Genomic DNA, 23,206 nt, shown 5'->3' with positions numbered 1-23,206 from the left:
TTTAAGTTTTGAAAGATTGAAGGCGATTGATTTTTTGTAAAAAAACATAGTCAAAGTCCGTTGCACGTGTGGAAAAAAATTAAAGTTGAGCAGTTTCAGATCTTGAATCTTTGACCCTGACTTTTGACTTTTATAATGTGAACGGTTTACATTTTCACGAATACGACTTTGTTTAAGTCAAAAAGTTTTCCATGTCATGGTAGAAAATAAACAACTTCATAGGTTTACACGTGGACATGTTTGCTGGGTCTCTAAATATACAGTTAACCCTGATAAATGAGTGTGTGGGCCCACATATTTGGGCTTTAAAAGAAAGCGGTTGGTCCAGATTTATAAAGAACAAAAGTGATAGATCTACGGCTGGGATCATTGGATTGTGAGCAATATTACCTTGTTAATGGAACATATAAAACCCAAAATTCAATCGATTCTGATCTAATTATTTCAGGAGCCGGATTCAGGAATATAGCTTAAAGGATTGGAACCAATTGACTTTTGGGAATCTAAATGCTCTAAACGCATGATCCCAGCCATTGAAACAAAAAAATCCATATGTCGTGACTTATATGCATTGTGATTATTCATATCTCGATGAACAAAAATCTAACCATTGGATTTTGGGTTTTGATTGTCAGGATCAAAAAAAAAAAAATTTTAATTAATTGTTTAGATTATACTGATTTCAATTAATGGATCCATAATTTAATTCGTTAGATCCAAATGGGTCCAAATCTAATTAAACCATTATAGGATGAAAAACACTTTCCCTGTTTATCCCATTAACAATCTAATACCGCAGCCCTCTAGCTTTCTTGGAAAAATTCATATCAAACATATATATATATATATATATATATATATAGGGTCCCGTTCGGCACCCTAAGTTTTACCACACACTTTAACAAACGCGTTTTGTCTTACATGGGTTAGAAGTTTCAGAATGAGCTGATTTTTGGTGAGGATGATCTCTATGGTGAGGAGATCATCCTCACCAAAAATCAGCTCATTCCAAAACTTCTAACCCCATCAAAATTGATTTACAAAAAATGGACGGTCCACGATTTTTCAACGTGTAAACATGGGGCTAAACATTTCGGAATGGGCTGATTTTTGGGGAGGATGATTTTCTAATCATAGAGATCATCCTCACCAAAAATCAGCTCATTCCAAAATTTCTAACCCATGTAGGACAAAAAACGTTTGTTAAAGTATGGGTAAAACTTAGGGTGCTGAACATTTCCCATATATATATATATATATGGGGTCCCGTTCAATGGCCAACAGTTTGGCAAACATTTTGGCAAACATTTTGGCAAACACTTTTTCAAAACATGGGTTAAAGGTCTTGGAATGGGCTGATTTTTGGTGAGGATGATCTCTACGGTGAGGAGATCATCCTCACCAAAAATCAGCTCATTCCAAAACTTCTAGCCCCAGTTTACAAGTTGAAAAATCGTGAACCGTCCATTTTTTGTAAACCATTTTTGATGGGGTTAGAAGTTTTGGAATAGGCTGATTTTTGGTGATGATGATCTCCTCACCGTAGAGATCATCCTCACAAAAAAATCAGCACATTCCAAGACCTCTAACCCATGTTTTGAAAAATGTGTTTGCCAAAATATTTGTCAAACTGTTGGCCATTGAACGCTACCCATATATATATATCAAAAGACAATTTTCACTTTGGACTTGATCCATTATTTTGAAAATGGATGGCCACGAAACTTTCACCTAACTCCAAAATTTAAAATTAAAATTGTATCCTCGACAACCCTGAAGCATCGGATCATGATTTTAGACCCCACAAGTTGAGCCCAAGGACCCTTAGTAAGGATGAAATCCTTGCTAATTTAGTAAGGCTAGTTGGACTCTTATCGGATAGGTACCAATCTGGTCCAAACATGAGCTATTGAATTATCTAATTAAGAGGAAATAATATCCATATTTACAAAAATGAGAATGGAATATATTCCAAATAGGTTAGAGAATGAAAATGAAGAGACGCGAAAAAGTAGAGAAAGAGGAGTTAAAAAAATAGATTCCAAAGTTGCCCCAAAAAAAAAAAGTGGATAAATAAATACGTGGTGAAACATGATTCGATGTCAAGAAATAAAATATGGACAGCTCATCTTCTATAGAGACATAATTGGATTTTATTGGTCAGAGACGCCCACATATTCAACAAAAGACAGAGAGAGAGAGAGGAGTTGATGTTGATGTGAAGTATTATCTATCTCCATGTGTATGTATAAGTTTTATATGAAGGAGGAATGAATCCATGGAGAAGATTATAAGAGAGAGAGAGAGAGAGAGGTTAGGGGGACTCTTGTCGCTGGAGAGATGGCACCAGCTTTTGCTTTGAGGGTTACAGCACGTGCCATCTCCCTTTGACAAGAGAACCCCTTCTTCTGCTTCTGTAGTTCTTGTTTCATTAGTTTTATTTTATAAAATTTCTCTCCATCGCTGACTGTAAGGTTTTCTTACTCTTTCTTGATCATGTACTGTTGGGAGTTGGATAGCTATTCTTATTCATGTCTCCATTTGTGGCCTGACTCGTGATTTTTTATTTTGTCCCACTAGAGAGTACGACTAGCCTTACTAAGTTTGTAAGTATTCCACTCTTACCATGGGTCCTTGAGCCACCTTATAGCATCCAAAAACATAATCGGCTGCTTCAAGGTTGTAGAGGACAGAAGTCTAAGAACTTTGGAAAAAAAAAAATTATTTTTCACCGTTGAATTTTAATTCAAAATTTTAGAGTTAGGTAAAGTCTGATAATCATCCATTTTCAAAACCTTGGATCAAATCAAAAAGAAATTTTTTTTAGATTTTTTTTTTTTTTCTTTTTGAGATCTAAGTTTTTCTATGAAATTTAGAGGATTGTGGTGTTGGATTGCTAGTGTGGTAATCCATTTGAGCAAAACGACTCTTAATAATAGTTAAAGTATTAATATGTTAGTAAGGAAAATGCTTTTATTCTACAAATATTTCAGTCTAATTGTGTTTCTGGATGTTGATTCATGAACAAGTTTTGAATAGATTTTGTTGGGGTTGGATTCGAAAAAATGCCTTAGATGTTGCAACGGTATGAAACTTTATATCGAGGACTATGTTATTGTACCAAAATTTATAATGGAATTACTCGTGATAGTGTTATTTTTTGTTTTTTTAATTGGTAAGCTTGTTTTTAATGAGTTTAGTAACTTGGTGCTGATGGGATTTGATTGCAGATATATGATTTAATCATCCAAAGATTTAATCAACTAAGCTAGTTGGCACCTGCATCGTGGTAGCATTATTACAAGGTCCACAAAATAGAGGATCAATGGGGAAGCGTGAAGAAAGATGAGAGGTCACTCAATTAAAGAAGATAAATCCCATGCATATTGAAAAGAGAGAGAGAGAGAGAGAGAATTGCCCTATAAGAGTAAAAATCATCTATGATTCCATGTACACCACCATGTTAGCACATTGTAGAATGCAGTGTCGTATAAAGTCGGTTGAACATTTTTCAATAAAAACCAATTTCAATCGAGTACAGTGTCCCATTTCTATAAATATGAACAATGTCTACGTTGCACATTTTGATTGTAGAATAACCTCATTGTGCTTTATGTGGGGTTGGATAAAAGTCCGAAGTGTTTTAAAATCCAATTAAGCATTCGATGTATGCATTGGGACAACTTACTGGATCCTAAGTCTAAAAAACATAGAGTCATAGATCTCTTTCTTCGAGATAAATAAGGGAAAAGATCTATGGTTCTATGCACTGTCTCACGAGGGAACGTACAAAAACCGTCAAATTTTAGGGCTTCAATTTATCATTAGTCAAATAAAAATATTCGAATCAAATGATGAAAATATAATTAATGAAGCTGACTTTTGGGTGTGAAAGGATTGAAAGCCCTCAAGTGTTAAAAATCAACAAGAAAGAATTGATCACTTGACTTCAAGTAGGGATGTACATTATACCTATAACCCAAAAACCGAACAAAAAATTGGATCGAAATGTTGGACCAAACCCGTTTAGATTAAGACCGAACCGAACAAAAGAAATGATCCAAGTCCAGTTTTAGCCCTCCTAGACTGAACCGAACCCAAAAATTCGATTTCGTACATCCCTAACATCAAGTGAAAATATATAAGGAAAATGCTAAAGCGACTTCGTTTGAACACTGGGTGGCAGTATAGAGAATCATAATTTGTTTTGTATCTCGAGAAAAAATCTATGGTTCTATGCGTAGCTCATTGTTTAGCAATTGGGTAAGCTGGTCATCTCCCTGATAAATAAATGACACTTTTTTTTTCCCCCTTTTTGCCCTAAGTTTTTCGCTGCTGGGTTGGTTCCACCATTGACAGTTAAGGCAGCACATGTCATGATTTGAGCCATAAAAAAGCTCTTCAAACCGTTGAGGGCTTCGAATGATTGAAGAGCAATTATTGGTGTCATTGGGGGAGTGGATCCTCTGTAGCGCGTTCCACATGTAACTCTCTGTAGGTTAGGTTGGCAGTGTGCCACATCACCAACGCGATTTCATCCAAATCGTTTAACTTTAGGAGTTTATTCCCTGTTCATTTTCAAACACTTGATTAGAGTTAAAATCAAAATCAAAAAAAGAAGTTTTTTATGTTTTATTTTTTATTTTATATATTTATATTTTTCAATTCTGATCTAAACCATGAATCCAAAAGAGATTTGTTGTTATTTTTCTTCAATTTGATATTTTATGGGTAGTAGAACAAGAGCTACAGAAGAAACATGCTATCCGCTCCGTCGTTGGGTTCCCATTTTAAGGATTAAAATGGAAAATTTTTATGATTCTAATTCTGGTCCACTCATTTGAGAATTTAAATTGGAATCCATAGAAATAGGAATGGATCCATTGACATCCCTACAACCATTATTATCTCAATCAAGCCAGCCATTTGATGACCTCACCTAAGCCTCTCTTTGGTACACCAAATGCATTGGGGCCCTTTGGGATTATCCCACTCTCTTGGTGGCTTACACTATGCCCCAAAGTAGTAATCCTTTTCTACAATTTGAGGTAATGTTTGAACTTGAGATGTGATATATGTGGAGGGATAAAATCGTCTCTCATCCAGAACATTTATTCGCACTATCAATACATTTCTCGAGGTGGACACATGATATCATTTGAAGAGAACTCTATCTTATTAAAGAAGAATCTCAATTTAAAAAGATTATTCTTCTTTTTATGTAATTATTAATTTGGATAAAGGGCAATGTGGTCAATTATAACTTAAATAGGGTTAGGACTCTTTTTAGGATTTTTCTATTTAAAAGCCTTAAGGTCATTGTAGAGGTGGGAGAAAAGGAGAGGAAACAAACTAAGGAGACCGATGTGAGGAGGTCATGTAATCATGAGATTTATAGTGAAACGGCTCTCCATGCCCGTGGACATAAGCATGTTTGCCGAACCACGTAAAAATTTATTGTCTTTTCTATCTTTTTATATTTTTTATTATTATTATTTTGTGTATTTAATAATGAAATCGTGATCGAGATCGAGGTCGATTTATCACAATCGACCTCCACAATTGGCGTCATTCATGATAAATGAGTAAAAAACACTTACGAAAATCACAATTGTGGAATCAAATCAGGAAACCACATCAAACAAACTAATGTCATCAGGGCTTACCCACGTCAAATGATTAGGGATTTTGACGAGAAATTGGAGGCTAACCCAAAATCGGAGTTGAGGTGCAACAAGGGTTTCTAATCTCACTTCTCAAGGGAAAGGTTCATAATATGTGGTTCGGATATTTTGATCTCAAATAAGATTTGATCTAATCTATTCTGTGATAGAAAGGGAGATCTAACAAGTCGGTTGATAATGGCCTCGTGGATGGCATCTCATTGCTCGTGGTGGGGATGCAACATGGGTAACTTCAAGTCAAAATCCATTTATGGACCAGTTCAGAAGCCATTCATGGCTATGGTGAATAACCTTTATATATCTAGGGGATCGGTTCCTCCGGATCAAAATGGTTACAACCAATTTCAAAAGGTGTTAATGGCTGTGACAAAGGTTTTATGGGTCGAAGAAGTTAAACCTTATGTGTTAAAAACAATTTTAGATATCAGTGATATGACAAGTTGACTCAGTACTCAGAAACTCAAGGATCATTTAGAGTTAACAAGGCACACGGTGACTCAACACTCATGAGATTCAGTTACAGATATTTACTTTAAATTTTGATTTGTCAAAAGGTAAATAATTAAGTGCATTGCATACACATCAGTTTTTATGTGCATTGAATCTACTGTTAGTAAAACTAAATAATATTAAATTTGAAGTTGATTAAGTGGTAAGAATCATCACATGCGCATCAATTTTTGATGTGCATAAAGCCATTAGTTTGAAAACATAACATGCATAGGATGGGTTGGATCCGTTATTTTCTTATACATCAATCTAGATGTATCAGACTATTTTAATGTTTCACCAGAGAATTGGATAAAATATTTTAACTTTAAAATTAAAAAGTAATATTAAATTGTGTGGCACACATCAAATTTGATAGGATATTTTTAGGTGTATCGACACACATCGATTTTTTTATGTGTGTTGAACATCTACTTGGTAAAAGTATTTAGGAAAATGAAAGGTAGGCTTAGTTCAAATCCAACTTGGTGAGTTGGGTTGCTAAATCATCGACTTAACCGAGCCAACTGATATATTGTACCAAGACAATTAAATGCTTTGGGACTTAATAAGGATTTTGTGTGATCCTGTTTACTTTGTTTGGTTGGCTCGGCATATAAGTAGCATGGAGGCTAAGTGCAAACCCAACTCAAATGACTCAAATTTACTTTTTAGGAGTTTGACTAGTTAAAACGATATAACTCGCGGAAGGGGGGGGGGGGGAGCTCAATATAAGTCCAGTCCGTAGGGCAAAATAGTTAATTCATATTTGGGGGCTCGATCTAAGTATAATTAAGGATTTGGATTCAGGATTATATAAAAAATATATATTTTTAAAATAATGGCATAATAAATTATTTTCCTTGAAGTTTTTAATAAGGTAGGAAAAATGTACTTGATGTCCTTTCAATTTTATAAGAAGAAAAAAAAAATTATTCTATTAATCCGTGTTATTAAAAAGATTATTCTATGAATTTTATGACCTCTATTTGTTTAAGTTTTTAAGGTCGGTTCTATGTGAACCGAGCTTCACTCTGAAAGGAGTAAAGATAGTTTCAATAAGGCAATAAGGTCGGTTCTATGTGAACAGAACTTCACTCTGAGGGGAGCGAAGCAAATTTCTACAAGGCAAGAAGATCGATTCTACGTGAACCGAGCTTCACTTTGAGGGGAGTGAAACGACTTTTAACAAGGCAAGGGCATTGATTCTTCTATTATTTATCTAAGTCTTGGGTCATTTTGGGATCTAAGTCCGATCTGGGACTTCGGTCGGTATTTCTATTATTTATCAAAGTCTTAAATCGTTTTGGAATCCAAGCCTAATCTAAGATTTCAGTCGATTATTATATTATTTATCTAAGTCTTGAATCGTTCTAAGATCCAAATCCGATTTGGGATTTCAGTCGATTCATATATTATTTATCTAAGTCTTAGGTCGTTCTAGGATCTAAGTCTGATCTAGGATTTCAATCAATTCATCTATTATTTAACAATGTCTTGGATTGTTTTGGAATTTTAGTCGGTTCTTTAATCATTTTTCAAAGTTTTGACTCATTAGGGAAACCAAGCGGTCAATTATATTATTGAAGCATTTACTTCTTATGGGAGTTTAACAAGGTTGAAGATCAAATTTGCAAAAATAAAAAAGGAAAAAAATAAGTTCGAGGGATCAATAGCCTTATTAGTTTCAAAATCAGAGATAGTGCTCACTCAAGTCAGAAGTATTTCTCAATGGCGAATCTTAATACATTAATCTCCACCTTCGAGAGGAGGTTATGAAAACTCTCAATTTTTTCTCCCACCTTTAAATAGAAAATCCTAAAAATAATGCTAACCCTAATTAAGTTACTATTGACCACATTGTCCATCATCCAAATTAATAATTACATAAAAAGGAAAAAATCATCTTAAATTGAGATTCTTTCTTAATAAGATAGAGTCATCTTCAAATGATGTCACGTGATAACTTCAAGATACATGTTGATAGTACTAATAGACGATCTAGATGGGAGACGACTTTATCCCTCCACATAGCCCCCTTTCGAAGGTGGAGATTAATGAATCGATATTCGCTTTAGAAAAATACTTCTAACCTGAGTGAGCACCATCTCTTATTTTTGAACTAGTAAGGTCATTGATCCGTTGAGCTTATTTTTTTTTTAATTCTTTTTGTAAATTTGATCTTCAACCTGATCGAGTTTCCATAATAAGTAGATGCTTTAATAATATAATTGACCGCAAGTCAAACTTAATTTCTTTAATGAGCCAAAACTTTAACAAATGATAGAAGAACCAACTGAAATCCCAAATCAAACTTGGATCCCAAAACAATCCAAGTCTTTGAAAAATAATAAATGAATCGGTCGAAATCGCAGATTGGACTTGGATCCTAAAACGATCTAAGACTTGGATAAATAATAAAATAACTGATCGAAGTCCAAGGTCGGGTTTGAATTTCAAAATAATTCAAGACTTTAATAAATAATAGAAGACCTGACCGAAGTCCCAAATCGAGCTTGAATCCCAGAACGATCTAAGACTTAGATAATTAATAGAAGAACTAGTGTCATTACCTTGTAAAAACTCACTTTACTCCCCTTAGAGTTCAGTTCAGTTCACGTAGAATCGACACTCTTGCCTTGTTGAAATTTGCTTCACTCCCCTCAGAATGAAGTTAGGTTCACATAAAACCGACCTTATTGCCTTCTTGAAATTTTCTTCAATCCCATCAGAGTGAAGCTTGATTCACATAGAACCGGCTTTATTGTCTTCTTGAAAGTTGTTTCACTCCCCTCAGAGTGAAGTTCGGTTCACATAAAACTGACATGAAAAACTTAAACAAGCAAAGGTCACAAAATTCATAGAATATAATCCTTTTAATAACACAAATTCATAGAATAATATTTTTTCCTTATAAAATTGAAAGGAAACCAAGTGCACTTTTCTTACCTTACTGGAATCTCTAAAAAATATAATTCTTAATACCATCATTCTTAAAGTAGTTTTTTTTTAATGTAATCCCAAGTCCAAGTCCTTTATTATACTTGGGTCGACCCCCCCCCCTGTAGGAATTAACAATTATACCTCACAGGTCAGGCTTAAGCCGAGTCTCCCAAGTATAGCAATTAACCATATTTCTTGACGAATTGGGCTTAAACTAAACCCCCAAGTACAATTTAATACTATTACCTTGTAAATTAGGTTTAAATTAAGCCCCCCGAATATACCTTTAAGTTAATGAGTCAGAAAACCGTGTAACAAATTGAAAATTTTAACTTAATAGAGTCCCTAGACTCAATCGAGTTGGGCACGAGATTATCCCCCATACTACTTTTAACTCGAGCTACCTCAAATAACAAATTTGATCACGTAAGACCCTTATTATGAGTTCGAACTAAGATCCCAAGCAATATAATCGCTTGGCACTATAGTTGGTCCCCCAATCTTATTTGTAAAGCCGACACAACTAATAAATTAGATTGGTGTGATTAAGCCCCCAAACAATTTAGTGGCTCGATGTGATTTGGTGGGAACTAGGGGATCCCCAATAAATTGAATCAGGAAAATATCCCCCTTTTTACCTTTATTTTCTTATACAACAATATGAATTTTAATATACGTTAAAATTAATGCGATGTTATGCCTTGAGTATAATTCAATTCCTTTCAAATTTACTAAATACTTGAATTTATATAAGGAAAAAAAGGGTCTCAATGACTATCAAATATTGAGGCACACTCCTACCCCAATAAACCTACTTATGCTTTTTCTCTCATCAAATTCAAATTTTTTCAAGAAATGAGTTAAGCCCATATACATCAAAGATTGATGTACACTTAAAGCATCGAATTCAACCCACTTTTGTTGTTTCCTGCTAAGCCTTACCATAAAAGGGGTTCATTGCACAACAGAACTGATTGTGATGCGCATAATCATTTGGCCCTTTGTCTTTTGAGAATATTTTATTTAATTTAAAAGATAATGTAACATACCTGCTTATTGTTGGCAAGGTAATGCGCACTATCTGTGCTTGTTAAAATTTGGCCTTAGTATATGGTTACATATACATCAGTCAAGATTTGGGTTGGGATCATATCCATTCGTGGCCTTTAAACTTGTTTTTTAATTGCCATCTCATCCAAGTAGGTCCCACTCCCCTCTTTAATCTTGAGAGTAGATCAATTGTTTCATTCGCTACGGACACTCTGCTCATAACTTCCTTCTCTGAACAATCTTTTATACGAAGCTTCTTCTAAGTATTTCTTCAAACGCTTCAACATACTCTTCGTCTTTCCCACCCTAGCTGTTGCGCCATATCTCTCTCTCTCTTTCTCTCTCAATCATGATTCGTACCTTGATATAACCATACCGTAAAGCCTAGATCAACGAAGGATTCATCAGAGGGTAGCCCCCAACTTCTCATTTAGATCATGACCATTACTTCCAGTAATTCCTTGATCCATTCTTACCATTGTCCTCACATGTGTACGTCGTTGTCCTTATTCCTTTCCCACGGACAACGTCAATTGTAAAGGTCAATTTTGTAATAAATCGATTCTGATCACGATTTCATTATTAAATCTACAAAATAATAATAAAAACATGGAAAGATAGATAAGACAAGGATTTTTTACGTGATTCGACAAATGTACCTATATCCACGAATTCAGAGAGCTGTTTTACTATACATCTCACAGTTACATGACGTCCTCAGCTCGAACTCTTCCCCTCCGTTTTTTTCTCCCCACCATTTTTTTTTTCCTCATTTACAATAACCTCAAAACTTTTAAATAGAAAAAACTCTAAAAAAAGTTTGAATCCTAATTAAATTACAATTGATCACATTACCCTTTATCCAAATTAATAATTACATAAAAAATAGAAGAATCATCTTAAATTGTGATTCTTCTTTAATATGATAAAATCCTCTTTAAATAATGTCATGTGTCCACCTCGAGATATGTATTGATAGTACAAATGGACGATCTGGATGAAAGATTGTATCCCTCCATAACTATCAACAACTACAAAAACTAACAACGTTACCAAAGAGGACCTTAGCAAAGTGAGCACCTGCTACTTTTGTTCTAGAACCCCAATCATTGCATACAATTGGTTTTAATTATGGCGGACTGAGAGTGATATTTAGGTTTCAAATGTTAAAGCTACACCACCCAGCTTGAGTAACCCAATTCATTGATATGGACCCAAACCGCAAATCGGCTCAATCTGAAAAGCAACACTACCCAATCTAGGCTACCCAATTTGTTGATATGGTACTGAATCACAAATTGGTTTGAACCAAATCAATTTGCAATACAGTTCACTATCATGGTTTTTAAATTCAGTATCACATCTCGTATCGTTTAGTTTCGATACGAGTTGACTCGGACAATACATCTCGTCTCGTTTGACATTGAGACAATGGTATTTAACCATTTAAAAAATTTGAAAAAATTCTGAAATGATTCCTATTAAAAAATGAACCCAAAAAAATATATAATTAAAAAAAATCAATTTGGGAGTGAAAGAATAGAAGGTAAAGGCTTTAACTCATTTGTCTCAGTTAGCTCAAACGAGATTTTCAAAATCTCGTCCGATACATCCCGTTTAACTCATGAGTTAATCATTTTCTGTGATGTCTCATTTGTATCGTCCAAGATATTAGAAAATATCATCAGAGATAATTCACTTATCTCACGATACGTGGTCGTCTCAAAATACTTTGTGAGTTGATCTCATTCAACTTCGATATCAAGTTAATTCGATCGATATGTCTCGATCTCAAACGAATTTAAAAATCATGTTCACTATGGATTCGTGATATATAGCAAACGAAACCGGTTCTGAATATTTTAAATGTCCCCTCCGCATGTACTTAATATTTGAGGGGGTTTGTTAACTTGTGCCTTTAAACTGCACTAAATACACTTCACAAATTGAATTCTGAGGGAATTTTGATAAAAAATTAATTTTTTAAGGGCAACTTTGGTACAAAACTCAATTTCCAAGTGTGATTTATTGCACTTTAACGTGTGCCCTGGGGCACACGTTAACTAGACCCATATTTGAGATGTCCTAAATGTTCAAACTGATAGTATGCCAATTTGACATTTGGTCTTCATAAATAGACTATTGAAAATGACCAAATACCCTCTTTTCAACATAAAAATAAAGGTCGATCTTTTTTTTTATGCAGAATCTGTTATCTTCGGGAATTTCTGCAGTGACTATAAAGAGCACTGCATTTCACACTGCACTGGCGTGCATGTGTGCACGGAACACTAGATGCTTTTCCCCAACGGTCTATGTGCACCTCTATGACAGCACAGTGTGAAATGCAGTATCTGACACAGTCAACCCAGCATTACTCTGTTTATTTTACCCTACTCATCTCTCCAACCTTCAAATGCCCTCATCTCTATCTACCCCTACTGATCGGGTTCATTCTCAAGTGACGGACCACAAATCCGAATTCAAATCGAGCGAACCCACGAATCAGAATCAGGAAACATAGTACTCAACAACATTGATAATAATGATGCACACTAGTAAGTATATAAATGACTACAACAAGAACATTGATGGTAAGGCATCATTCTTCCATTTTCCTTCAATTTGTTTGTTTCAGAAAACTGCTCATACTGACAATCTCCAATGCCAGGGCTGCAACAATCACAGCACCAATTGCTTTGGTTACTTGTCAGAGGTTCCTTTGGGCGTATGAAAAACAAAAGGGTTTATATAGAAACGACCAGTTCCATTGCATAAAGAGAGATGAGTTGATTCAGACATTATGTTCCTTCCTGTCTGTCGACTCCATCTCTCTGGTGCCAATCTAAAATCTTCTACCACAATATTTGTGTGAGATCCAGTATGAGTGTTGCTATTTTTTTACATGAAAATACTACTTACGTGATCGTTATCCATCTCTAGGGCCTTTATGAACTACATTCATCTTACTTACACTGTCTTGGACGAAAACTTTCATTTGATAAGAGAGACACGGTCAAATGCTCCAGCCTTTTTGCACCAGGGCCAGGCCTAAGTATCGTTGTTGGTATTGTATTACCAACAACTGAGCATGGATCGGACCCATTTTCCTTACTTCCAATACACCATCCACCAGGGACAAGCATGCCTGGGCCCCGGAACAATAACTCAGCATCGATCTTGTCAAGTACTGGATCATCTCTCAGGAATTTTCTCGCAAATGGAGCATTACTGTCAATCATCTTTGACACGTCATTCAGGTTGAGGTGGTGGGGATGCTGTTTTGGAGGGTTGTCCCATGATATGAAGTGCAAGTCATTGTTGACAGTGGTGTTGCGGAATTCCTGAGCGTTGCATATGACAGTATGGAAGTAACCTTCTGGAGAGGATATGAAGTTTGCATAGTACATGAGGACTGTTCGGGGTAGATTGTCCCATCCCCATATGCAGTATTCGATGAAAGGCCGAGAAAGTGCCATCCACGCCGAACCTGTTATTGGAAAATATAAATCTCAGTCACATGTGACGAACAGTTGTTACAATGCTGATGTTTTTGACAATGTACTTTTGGTTGACTTACTAATAAGGAAACATGATGAGTATGAATTTTTACGATAAAATAAATTTCAAAAACTGGTCTTATCTGTGTAGAATGATTCAGTTGACATGGGACACCATTCAGAACTTACATACTGAACAGTAATAGCATCAGTTGGCATTATGTAGCAGAGATGTCTAGAATCAATTTTGTACAAAAGAGCATGTTATTGTGTCTTCTACAATAAAACTTTTATGCAATACAACTACTCTCTGATTACAATTTGAACTTCAATTTCTCTAGCTTTTTGTTCATTTTTCTCAAGCTCTGATCCGAAGTATAGAACATTTAATCCACTGATGCTGATGAAACCCATAAATAAAACAGTTCCATAATATATCTAGCTCTACCAAAATACTTATAATACACCACAGGAAGTATTCCCTTCTATTGCAAATATCGGATTTGAGAAATGGAGGTCACATGGCTACAAAATTTTCAAAATATGCCCAAAACTATATCCTAAAACAAATGGCCATTACTAATCCATTGAGAAGGAAAACTCACTAAAATTCATTATTTATAAAAGATAAAATCATGAACAACAAATTGAGGCTCATCTACCCCTACTTTATGATTTGTGCTTCATCATCTTCTTTTTTTATTTTTATGGGTAAAGGGTTAGTGGTTAGCAAGAACCTAGGACGGGGGAACAGCACTCCACACATCTTACTTGGCAGTTGGCACTTCTGTACTTCATCATCATCCACATTTTTTTCCAAATATCATCGTCAGCAACATAAATCCTGTCACCATTCTCCTCTATTTAGGGTATCTACTATCATAAAATGTGTTTTCCTATCTTTTTCACAGCCTCTATTTACATCATTACGAGCCTTCCTCTTCACCTTTCTATAGCCTTGCAACTTGCACCAACATGCTCCTCATTGATCACGTCACTGAACTTCGTCATACATGCCCAAACCATCTCAATAAAATTTTCTTCTTTATTTCCTATTAGGGATGTTCCTAGATTCCCTCAGAAATAGTCATTTATAATTGTCTTCCATGATACTATTATCACACATCCATCTTAACATCATCTCCACTGTGATCATTCTATGATTATGACGTTTCTTGACTGCTTGATATTCAGCTCCACAAGGCTTAGCTGGTCTTATTGATGATGTCCTATAAATTCTCCCTTTAGTTTGATAAGTAGAAATCACACAATATTCTAAGGTATCCCTCCAAAGTTTTAAAGGAATATATATTCCACAAATCCCAAAAAACTGCATGCAAAATAGCCTTTTCGGTTCAACTCTCATTACTTGAAATTGAGACACATTTTTCTGAATATTCTGATTGTCAAACGAGGAAAATTATAACCACTAGAGTGAACAGGACAGGTGGGAATGGACGAGGGCTAAGGATTTGAGATTCTCTGTCAGATCCTTTCACTCACTCATCCCTTTGGATGAACAATCCTCCTTGAGATCCCTCATTTAGTCCAAATCAATTCCTTCTAAAATCTGTTTTTTTGTTTGGTTGGTATCCCTTGGGAGGATTCTTACATTGGATAACTTGATTGCTCGGGGTTGGATCACTTCAAACTGTTGTCCACTTTGTCTAGGGGATGGGGAATCTGTTGATCATATATTAATTCATTGCTCTTACTCTTCTAATATTTAGTCATTTTTCCTTGATCTATTTCGAATCAATTGGGTCTTTCTTTGTAAGTTCTCCTCATTATTAGAAGAGTGGGACAGTAATGTCTTTTCATCCAAAAAAAGATTCCTTTGGGTGATACTTCCATCGGCTATTGCTTGGGGGGTATGAACCGAGAGAAATAACAGGGTATTCAATAGTAAGAGAAGCTCTCACAGCGGTTCTCTGGAGATCTTGGGCCTGTTATACCTTTGGTCAAAACAAAACATAGATTTTGCAGAGATAACTTTTGAAGACTTCGTTTTTAGATGGAACTCCTTTTGTGATCTTTAACTTTTTTCTTTTCCTTATTTGGTTTCTTTTTAGAGGCCATCTCAGCCTCCTTGTATTTTGTTTCCCCCTTTTTATTAATATATTACACTTATCCACAAAAAAAAAAAGTTGTAACCACTAGACCATAATTTTCGATGCTATAACACTGAGTAAGCAATGAAATTCTGCAGTTCGAAAAAAGACGCACTCAACACACACATACAAGTATGGAAGGCACAAATTAAACTTGTTAAAGAAGGGAATGGTCAAAAATGCAATTTGTGTCACATCTACACACAAATCCTTCTGAAACTTAAAAGCAATAGCATCATCATAGTTAAGGAAACTCAGTTTTTATTTTTTGCTATAATATCAGTATCCATACCTAAGAAGATCAAATCTTCTTACTTTCTTTTGTTTTTTTTCCCCAATAGGTTTAGTTTGAAGGTGGGGCCTTGATCTCAGGTTTGTGGTATCACAACACAGAGTTTACCACCCAACCGAGGGGGTACCTTCAAAAAAATTATTCTTACTTGACTCAAATCATTATAACACAAAAAATGTATCATAGATTTATAGTACAAAGGATAGTTTTCAGACAGTATGTCAGATAACAGTAGCAAAAAAAACATACAGTAAATCCCCCAATATGTGATATCCTATGGATGAATTATGAATAAGAATACACCTACCATATGATATTCCATAAACCAATAGTTTCTTATAATCAAACAAATTTCACAAAATCAATGTGATTAATTATAAGGTTTGTATATTTCTCAAGTCTCAACCTATCATGCATTTTCACTGGATTTTTTTTATCACTCCCTAAACCATGCACTAGGTATTGGTTATATTACTCAAGGTTTAAAAATCTCAATCTTGAGATACATTTGGCTCAAGCAAAAAAACTCAGACAAACCACTAGATTGGAAATTTGGTGACAAACATATGGGAAGATGAAACTTCATAATTGATGAGGACTGCCAAGTCACTGATTTAATCAAATTGTTGATAAAGAAAATTCATAATTGCCCAAGGATTGGTTCACACTAATTGCTTAGTGCAATGTGCAAACATATAGGAATATGAAGACTCGAAAGAAGAGCCCTCAACCATTGTAGATAAGATATTATTTCCTTGACACTAACCAGCTGTTTGAATGGAAAAATGGATGTGGAGATGATCATCTAACCTTGTTCCAGTCATCCCATTGTCTACAAATGATAGGTTTGACACGAGTTTTAACAATATCTTTCCAGCTATGCATAGTTGCTCCCAATTTATGCACAATTTCAACCTTCTTATAAATTCAAATTAATCACAATTGCCATCGATGTGAACAGAAATAACTTTTAAGTTCAAAGGTTTCACCCACACCAAATAATAAAATATTACCCTCCATAGTGTACATTATGTGAACATAGTAAAAAAAGGATGTATCTTTGTCCCTAAATGTTATTCAACTCAATTAACACAGAACTTACTTGCACATAAGGAGTCAGATGGATATCTCTAAAACCGCAAAGAAGGAAAATATCATATGTAGCTCGTGAACCCATAAAAAAGGATTTTATTTTCTCCCTCAAGACATTTTCTAGTAAAAACAGATTTCTTAAGCAATCAAACAAATTTAGCTGAAGACCACAATGGATAATGAAACTAAATACTATATATTTGGAAACCCAAATCAAGAATAAATCAACTTTAAAGCACTTCACCTGTAAAGAGCTTGAATGCGGTGGGAACACTCCGTCTCTGCGTAACCCAGAAAACATCAGCTTTCTTCCTCATATACAACCCCGGATCGATAATTATTGGTTTTGCCCGTTGAACTCTACACAAAATCGAAACCCTAACTCATCCAATTCCAACATTTAAAAAAAAAAAGGCAATCGAAGAAAAAAAATCCTACTTACTCTTTCCACCCAATATTACTAGTGTGATCAATGAAATTGAGATCCCTCGGCAAAAACGAAAACGTATGCAACAGATCTAAACAAACAAAACCACCAATCAAAAAATTACACAAAAAACAGTCAAATTGAACAAGAACAATTTGATAAAAAGTTACCATCTTGAGTAACAAGGGGATAATCCGATGCGCTAAGATTGATGAACCAATCCCAATCTCCACCTTCCTTCAACAAGATTGCCGCAGCGTGAAGCGTATTCGCCACCATTGTTGGGCCACGATAGGTGACAAGATTAGCTTTGGTGATCATACGAACATTACCAACAGTTTTGAAGACTTGATGGTTGGAGATATAATCATGGAGATCGAGTCGTTCTTTGGGGGAAGATTCAAGATCAAGATGAACAACGTATTGGTTGATGGGGTGATAGAGGGCTTGAAGGGTTCGCTTGAGCGTTTCTCCATCACCAATTGAACCAGAGATGAGATAGGCGAAGCGAGGAGGGGGAGGGAGGGATGAGAGAGGGAGTGGGTTGAGTTTGGATTCGATGAAAATGGCGGAAGAGGAAGAAGAGGAGCGATATAGAGGAAATAAAGAGAGAGAATTTAGAGTTGTGAGGGTTGTGAAGGTTGTGAAGAAGAGAAGGAAGAGAGAGAGTGTGGAACCTATCGCTAAGGGGAGAATCCATTTTCTTTCCATTTTTTGTGATTGTTGTTTCAGTTGCAGATAATAGCTTCTTAGTCTCTTCATCTCTCTCTCTCTATAAACTAAGAGAGTTTCTGTTACTTTAATGGAGTTTCTTTGTCTCTGTTTCTGCGGATTTTAAGGAGGAATTAAGAATTAAGAATTTAAGAGCTTATTTGACTTCTGAGAATTAGGTTTCGTTTGTTGGGTGAAAATGGGAAGACTCATGCTTCTTTTATCGTGTACTTCGAAAGTCGAATAACAATATTCAACATTTCAACTCCCTTCTTTTATTCTCGCCACGTGTTTTTATTTTTCCTCGATGAAGAATGTCTGTCAACTATTATCTTGATTTGGCTATATAACCAACGAATTTAAGGGTTTATATTGTAGGCTTGATAATGGGTTTCCATGGCTTTCTTGAAAAATGCTTGAATCCAATGACTATTAATTGATTAATCATGGGTATTGATGCGGTGATTTGAAAATTTACAAAATTCAAACCATTAAAATATGAAATCCAAGGATTAAGTTAAATCGGTCTTAGGATAAATCCTAATAGTTGGATATATATATATATATAACGAATGGGATTTTATGTTGCTTTCTTGGAACTTTTTTTCATGAATCCATGGATCCCAAACCATCAACCTCGGGTGATGGGTAGAAAGATTGTGCTAAGTGAAAGAAAAACAAATGTTGCATATCTTTTTGGATTTTTTTTCTTTTTCATTTTATATACAAATAGCGCAATCAGTGATATTAGAGATGGCTATGGTTCGACTATGATGTATCACTTGGAGACTATTTTTGTCGTTAGTGGATTCTAAAGATGGAACATTAACCTTACTCTAAAGTTGGATGCAAGGAAGATTTGAATTGACCATGATTCCATAATTGTGGTCCCTTTGCATTCTGGAAAATGAAGTTTCTAATTGTACGTGAAGAGTGGTTAAGGCTTAAGACCATTGTGGAGGTTTTTTTGGACTTTCATTTCTCGAGATGAGAATTATATTTTGATTGTGTGCTTGATTTTAATCTAAAGATGTTCCACCTTTGTTGGTGTTGACTTGGTAGATATCTTTTGATGGTTGGCTTGATTTTGATTTAATGGCTTCTTTTCTTCATTTGACAATAGTTGATCTCCATTTTTTCTTCACTTCCTGGTTGATAGAAGACAAGAATGAGATAACGATAAGGCCATGGTGTAGTGCCTGTCAAGGATGATTCGATGGTCGAGTTAGTACTCAGATAAAAAAAGATAAATGACAAAAAAGATAAATAATATTCAGAGATATGGAGATTAGAACTCAATCAATCCCTTTTTAGTTTTTTGAGGAAATACTTATAAGCAAGTCTTGGAGACAAGTGTTGTCACATTACGTATCCAGATGTATGATAAGCTGGATAGTTGAAATCAATTTCAGTGCTTTGGAAAATATGTCTCTCACTTGTAAGTAAATATTTGAGTTGATGTGTAAGTGTCTTAGATCATTGATACAAAATAGAAAAATGAATAATTTTGATATGTGATATCCTATCAATTTGACAAGATCTTGTATGCATCTTATTTAATGTGAAAGGATATACTTGACTTTAGATACATACTAAGGATTTTATATGTTATAGGGACCATATTAAATACAAGTTAGAGATTAGATCAAATACGAGTTTGAAATCAGATTAGAAACGAGTTAGGGATTAGATACGAGCTTAGGTTCATGTCAAATATAAGATAGGAATCAGATCAGATATGAGCTAAGGATTGAATCAAATACGAACTCAAGTTCAGGTCAAATATAAACTAAGGATTAGATCAAATAGGAGTTAGAGATATGATCAATTGCGAGCTAAGGATCATAAAAGAGCTTGAGTTCATATCCCCATGTGATATTGTCCAAATGTGAATTGCTTTGACATGTTGATTTAAATAAATTCGAGAGTTTGGAGTCCACCTTTTTATGTGAGGATAATTTCATATTTGAAGGTACACATCACAATCTTAAGTAGGGACAAAAATGATTACCACAACCACCAAATTCAATATTAGTGTTTTTGAGATATTTTAATTTTTTCATATTCTTAAAGAGATTAATAGAACTATGGATTTTGTAATATTGAATAAATATTGATTTAGCCATTAAAACATAAAATTCAATAATTAGGATTTATCATAAAGATAAATAAAATAGTTTTGATCACAAGTTCTTATTTTTTATTTTTTATGAATTATATGGCATGTCTCCATAGATCCAATTGTAAATATCTTTCCTTTTTACGACCATTTGTCACTAAGAGTTTGCCAAACCCAAATTACACTTAAAAATAAAATAATAGATGGAAGAAGAAGAAGAAGAAAAAAAAAAGATACGAAGTAGGATAACTTAACTAACTTCTAGAGTAGAGAATTAACATCCTTGCTAGGCAAAAGTCCTTACTTGGCATATAGACTATGGAGAAGACTTAAATATAACATATATTGACCTGTTGATGATGTGAGTGCCAAAAACCAATATCCCATAAATTACTTGATGCGTGTGAAGGGAGGAGATTGCACATACTTCGAGGATTAGTCGGATGTTTTAGAGTTTGGAACAACTCGATTTTTAGTGTATAAAAAAAAAATGTCAAATGGGTCCCTTTCCAAAGGTATCATAAAAATTGGAGTCCAACTTTACAGTGAGCAGTCCGCTTCAAATTTCGAAGAAACCCTTTTTATTACATGACAGGTGGTGTTTTAGATTTATTTCACGGTCCTAAATTTCTGTTAAAATTTAAGCACCTCCCTATAAATGCCACGTGTAATCCAATGGAAAGGGTTTCTTCAAAATTTTGAAGCGGGCTCTTCAAAGTTTTTTCCTAAAATTTGGCTTGTTTAAATAAATTGATCTGTTTAAAATTAAGATATATTATATATAATAATTCTTATTTAATAAGATATAAGATAGATGCATAATTAAAAATAAATTAATATTTGATGATTTAATAAAAATATAAAAAAAGTAATTATTATAAATGAAACTAGTGCGATTTGATCTAGATTATAAATGTAAAAAATCGGAATTGTATTGAGATTTCTTGGATGAATATTACATTAAACTCAATAAGGTATTTATAAACATTACATCAATCAAAATATATAGCAATTAGCCTAATATGAATATTTTAGAATATCCTAATAAATGTTATAGAATATCTTGATTGATATATTATAAATATATCATCCTCCATCACAACCTTCCATTTGTGATGAGAAACAATGGAAATAATACATTATATCTCATGCATCTTATTCTATAATATCCTCCCACAATTGCATGGTCTTTTGAAAAAAGAATATGCAATTGATTTCTTTAAATAATTGTTTGATCACACTAACTAATAGGTTTATTAATCATCGAAGTGACAATCACGCTTGTTGTTGGTCATTGTTTATCTTCAAATTCATCATTGTCGCATCCCCTTTTTTTTTTATCAGAGCCGATGACTTACCAAACCATATCTATCATGATTTTTCCCAAAAGCATACAATGTTTATAAATACCTTATTGCAGTTTATATAATTTTCATCAAAAAAATTTCGATAGAATTCATATTTCTACATGGTATTAGAGCTCAAGTTCCTTTAAGCACATCAATCTTAGTGCACCGTTTTTCGGACGCAAATCATTTTGTTTCCTTTATTAGTATTTAGAGCATGTTTGATTGTACGACAAACTCCAAGGAAAATAGTTTGCCTAGATTTGTTGGTGTTTGAACTCAAAACAAACTGAAAAGGTGAGGAAATCATTTTTTCGCACGCATAAGATTTGTCGATTGAGGCAAACCCCCCTCGCCCCGGTGAGGAAATCATTTTTTCGCACGCATAAGATTTGTCGATTGAGGCAAACCCCCCTCGCCCCCCCCCCCCCCCCTCTCAGAAAATGATTTGCCATGATACTAAAATAAAGTTCTCATTTATGCCATCACCTCAACGTTTAAAGTTAACGTAATCAGGGTTGTTTGGTCAAAACACAATAAAATCTCAACACTCAACCTATAATCATGGTAGTTAGATTTCAAAACTACAACAATATGACTTTCTATTTTATAATCTTCAAAAACACTTTGATACATGTGCATCAGCATCTCCACATTCCACCTTTTATTTTATTTTATATTTTAAAAAATTTGAAGGACTTTCAAATCTTAATAAGGGTTGTTGAGCTCAAATGGATTATCAAATTGGCAATCCAACACCACAACCCTCTAACTTTGATGAAAAAACTTTGACCAAAAATAATAATAATTCTATATATATATAGACTTGATCTAAATTTTTGAAAATGGATGGCTATTGAACTCTCCAAATTTAAAATGAAAATTTAATGGTGAAAAATTGCTTTTTCAAGATTTTTTTCCCTTAAAGTTCCTATGATTGTGCCCTCTACATTGGCATCATATTATGTTTTTGGATGCCACAAGGTAAGCTCAACGACCTTAGTATCATTAGTTAGTAAGGCAAGATTCATTTAAACAAAAACTTAAAATAGATTTTCCTCATGATTTTTCATGATGTATTCAAACACTGGAAAATGATTTGCTTGTACATCATTTACCAAGTAAATATTTTTACTGCAATCTTAGATTTTCATTTTTCAATAAAAATCTCACATTTCTTTATGTTTCTACAAACCTCCATACTTCACAAATTAATGCCTCACAATCTCAAACGTTATTTGATCTAAAATCTCTTCAATGAGAGTTTTTGTATTTAAATTGCACAATCCATATATTCTACGCATTTGAAAGAGATCATGACAGATCTGATCTAATGGGCTATCGAGTCCGATAAATTAAAAAATGAATGAGATGCGACAATGATGAACTTTACAAATAGATGGTAACCACTATCAAACATGATTGGACTTTGCAGCTACCCA

The 23,206-nt window shown here is 34.3% G+C and overlaps 1 protein-coding gene across 1 annotated transcript; it reads right to left on the bottom strand.

Annotated features, from left to right (window-relative positions):
* Nucleotides 1-12,895: 12,895 nt before the first annotated feature.
* Nucleotides 12,896-18,475, bottom strand: LOC147401186 (beta-glucuronosyltransferase GlcAT14B-like). The gene is made up of 4 exons (XM_086442363.1): nt 17,759-18,475; nt 17,604-17,679; nt 17,406-17,521; nt 12,896-13,656 (listed from the first exon to the last, which is right to left on the bottom strand). Exons 1-4 carry the CDS (start codon nt 18,348-18,350, stop codon nt 13,133-13,135), a joined length of 1,308 nt encoding a protein of 435 aa, XP_086298489.1. The 5' UTR covers nt 18,351-18,475; the 3' UTR covers nt 12,896-13,132.
* Between the last annotated feature and the right edge of the window lie 4,731 nt (nt 18,476-23,206).

This window comes from Akebia trifoliata, chromosome 5, assembly GCF_017979445.1.
Source record: "Akebia trifoliata isolate Shusen 1 chromosome 5, ASM1797944v1, whole genome shotgun sequence".
Taxonomy (NCBI): domain Eukaryota; kingdom Viridiplantae; phylum Streptophyta; class Magnoliopsida; order Ranunculales; family Lardizabalaceae; genus Akebia; species Akebia trifoliata.
This window is presented reverse-complemented; position numbering and strand designations above follow the sequence as displayed.